The sequence below is a fragment of the Emiliania huxleyi genome (genome assembly GCF_000372725.1).
Source record: "Emiliania huxleyi CCMP1516 unplaced genomic scaffold EMIHUscaffold_322, whole genome shotgun sequence".
Taxonomy (NCBI): Eukaryota; Haptophyta; order Isochrysidales; family Noelaerhabdaceae; genus Emiliania; species Emiliania huxleyi.
The window spans coordinates 144,150-147,258 of record NW_005199583.1 but is presented as its reverse complement, the minus strand read 5'-3'; the positions used below and the strand labels follow the sequence as shown (position 1 = coordinate 147,258).

Genomic DNA, 3,109 nt, shown 5'->3' with positions numbered 1-3,109 from the left:
CCGCGCAGCCGTCGGTTGTCGACTGGTGATGGCTTTTCTTCTCCTCGGGCCGTCGCGTTGTGTGTGGACACACGCGGCCCCGGCGCGTACAGGATTACGTACACTGCACTGGTATTGTGGGTCGGAAGATGCACTGTCGCCGCCCCTGGTCTCACGGTAAAGTCAGGTTGTTCGTTTTACGCACGTGGCGGCGCTTTTGTATGCGAGCACGAGGTATTTTCTTCCTCAAAGAATCAAATCAAAATCGGCAAACCAGGCTCGACAGCTCACAGATAAGAAAAAAAAATGAATATTCTTATCTTTTGCCTTGCCTCCGACGCTAGAGACAGTCACACCCCAGTATCAGACGAGGGGGAGTGCCCCCCTCCCCCACCTGCCCTGCTTACACAGGATAGCATGCCCCGAGAACGGCGACATTTGGCGGGGGGAACCAGGGAAGGAGGTTCGGGTTAGTCTTTCTTTTTGTCCTCTCGAGGGAATGTTCTCTCGACGCCCATGGCCTTTTTCTGAGGTTTCGTACTAATGACGTCCTTCTTTGGCACTTCGGGCGTCGGTTGTGCGTATCTGTGGTGTCTAATTCCCTCGGTAATGTGTTACGGGTATCGGTCTCTGAGTGGACGCTATCTCTAACCATTTGATCTACGTTTGCCGACTTCGGCCGACGGCCTCTCGATGGTCGAGTGGCTTCCGGATCGAATCGGCGACTATGACCCTTATAATTTTTTTCACACCTGGCGGGCCCAATTTTGCTCAGATGCCACCTCCGAATTCGAAATCGCGTCCTCACGCTTAGCGCTTGGTGTGCGTCCGTTTTTCGTCACGGGTTAGCCCACAGATAAAAAAAGGTGGCCACACTGCACTCTGGTGTTGTTTGTGTATCTCTCTAATACGCACTCCTCAATCTCCTCTCTGCTCGTCTCTCACGAGAGAGTAACTTTCAGTAACAGAGACGAATACCTCGCAGCGGTATATGTGCATGTGCATGCGGCGCGCGCGCCCATAGAGACCGCTGCGCGCTGGCCGCAGCTCTCTCTGGACTCTGCCGCGGGCCCCGTCGAGGGTCTTGGTTGCCGCTCGCGGCTGGAGAGGCTCAGCACAGCTTGATGCCGCGCTCCTCGCACACGGCCACCAGCTCAGGCTGCTCCTTGTTGTCCACCCAGAGCGTCTGCACGCGAGGGGAGGTGCGATGAGCATTGGGTGGGGGAGGGGCGAGTGGCGAGGGGGTGTCTCGCGCCTTCAAGCTCGGGGCGGCCCCCTCGTTGAGGGCGGTGGCCAGCGCCTTGAAGGCGGCGGCCAGCACCTTGCAGCCCTCGTCGCCAATCTTGTTGTCATCGAGAGAGAGCTCCTTGAGCCGCGGCGCTGCCCCCTCCTTGAGGGCGGCGGCCAGCGCCTTGCAGCCCTCGTCACCAATCTGGTTGACGCTGAGACAGAGCTCCTCGAGCCGCGGCGCTGCTCCCTCCTTGAGTGCGGCGGCCAGCGCCTTGCAGCCCTCGTCGCCAATCTTGTTCTTGTCGAGATCGAGCCTCTCGAGCCGCGGCGCTGCACCCTCCTTGCCGAGGGCGGCGGCCAGCGCCTTGCAGCCCTCGTCGCCAATCTTGTTTTCACAGAGAACGAGCGTCTCGAGCCGCGGCGCTGCCGCCTCCTTGCCGAGGGCGGCGGCCAGCGCCTTGCAGCCCTCGTCGCCACTCTCGTTGCCGTTGAGCTGGAGCTTCTTGAACCGCGGCGCTGCCCCCTCCTTGCCAAGGGCGGCAGCCAGTGCCTTGCAGCCCTCGTCACCAATCTTGTTGTCGCTGAGCCAGAGCGTCTCGAGCCGCGGCACTGCCCCGCTCGCGAGGACCTCCGCCAGCTGCGCCGCCTCCGCGTCGCCCCAGCCGAGGTCGTAGTAGACCAGCTCGGTCGCCTTGCCAAACTGCTCCTCGAGGGCGGCCTCGTACAGCCGCTTCACGAGCGGCTTGTCGTCCTTGCCGTTGGTGAAGCTCTTCTTCTCCAGCTCCGCCGCGAACGCAGACGGCAGCAGCGGAGGGCGCCGGCCGCCGTCCTTGGTGCAGTCCTCTCGGAGGCTCCAGTAGTCGTACTCCTTGCCGCCGCGCATCAAGCCGAGGTCGAGCGAGAGGAAGCCGGCCTTAGTCAGGCTCGCCCAGCAGCTCTCTGTGGCGCACCAGCCGCGGTCAAAGTACTTGGCCACGTTGGTGCCCTCGGCCTGGTCCTCCGCCTTGTGGCCGTCCGGGAAGGAGGTCAGCCGCAGCACGGTCGTGTATGGATGGGAGTAGAGCGTGCCGAGGCAGCCCAGCCCCTGCTTGAAGAGCGTGTTCTGCTCCTCGGTGCGCATGACGCCGTTGGCGGGGTCGGGGTGCTGGTGCAGCGAGCCGAAGTCCCAAAAGACGCCGAGCCGCGTGATGCCGGTCCATTCGGGGTCGGTGAGCAGGGCCTTGAGCGCCCTTGCGACGCGGGAGAGATTGGCTCCACGCGGGTCGGGGTGGTCCTTGGTCAGCCACGGGTAGGAGAGCGCGGCGACGGGAAGGAAGAAATCTAAATTGGTTGCCGCGACGAGGTCGGCGAGGGAGAGGAAGGCCTCTTCGGGCAGCGCCTGGCGGTGGGTGATGACGCCGCCCGCCTCGGCGTGGCTGATGATCCACTGCGCGTCGAGGAGGGCGACGGCGCCGCTCGCGAGGACCGGCTCCAGGTCGCCGCCGCCGTGCTTGCGCCACTTTGCCAGCATCTCCTCGTCCACGCCGAGATCGGGGGCGGAGGGGAAAGCGGCGGCCGGCTGCGTCGGCGCGGCGGTGTCGGCGGGCGTCGGGGCGTCACGTTCGACGGCGGGGGCGCTGAGCCGCTCCTCGGTCGGGGCCTCGACGCGGCTGGAGAAGCAGCCCATCGTGAGAAGGCGATCGTTACAAGTCGTGAGAAGGACAAACACCCGGCAAAAAGCGGCGGGCGGGGGCGGGCGCGGGGGGGGGGGGGGGGGGGAAGTAAAAGGGGTAAGTAGCCCCCCCCCCGGAAGTTGGGGGGGGCCCCCCCCCCTTTCCGGGTGGCCCAAAACGCCCTCCTTTTTTTCCCGGAAATTTTGGGGGCTTCCCAAAAAAAGACTGGGTGTTATCCGCATTTTTTT

General features: G+C 63.8%; 1 protein-coding gene across 1 annotated transcript; it reads right to left on the bottom strand.

The window, feature by feature from the left end:
• Nucleotides 1-1,234: 1,234 nt before the first annotated feature.
• Nucleotides 1,235-2,752, bottom strand: EMIHUDRAFT_368691 (hypothetical protein; the record flags this gene model as incomplete). The annotated part of the gene is given in 3 exon segments (XM_005773919.1): nt 1,235-1,258; nt 1,643-2,139; nt 2,156-2,752. Coding segments are annotated over 2 exon segments (474 nt in total), but the record flags the coding sequence as incomplete, so codon positions are not given.
• Nucleotides 2,753-3,109: the final 357 nt, after the last annotated feature.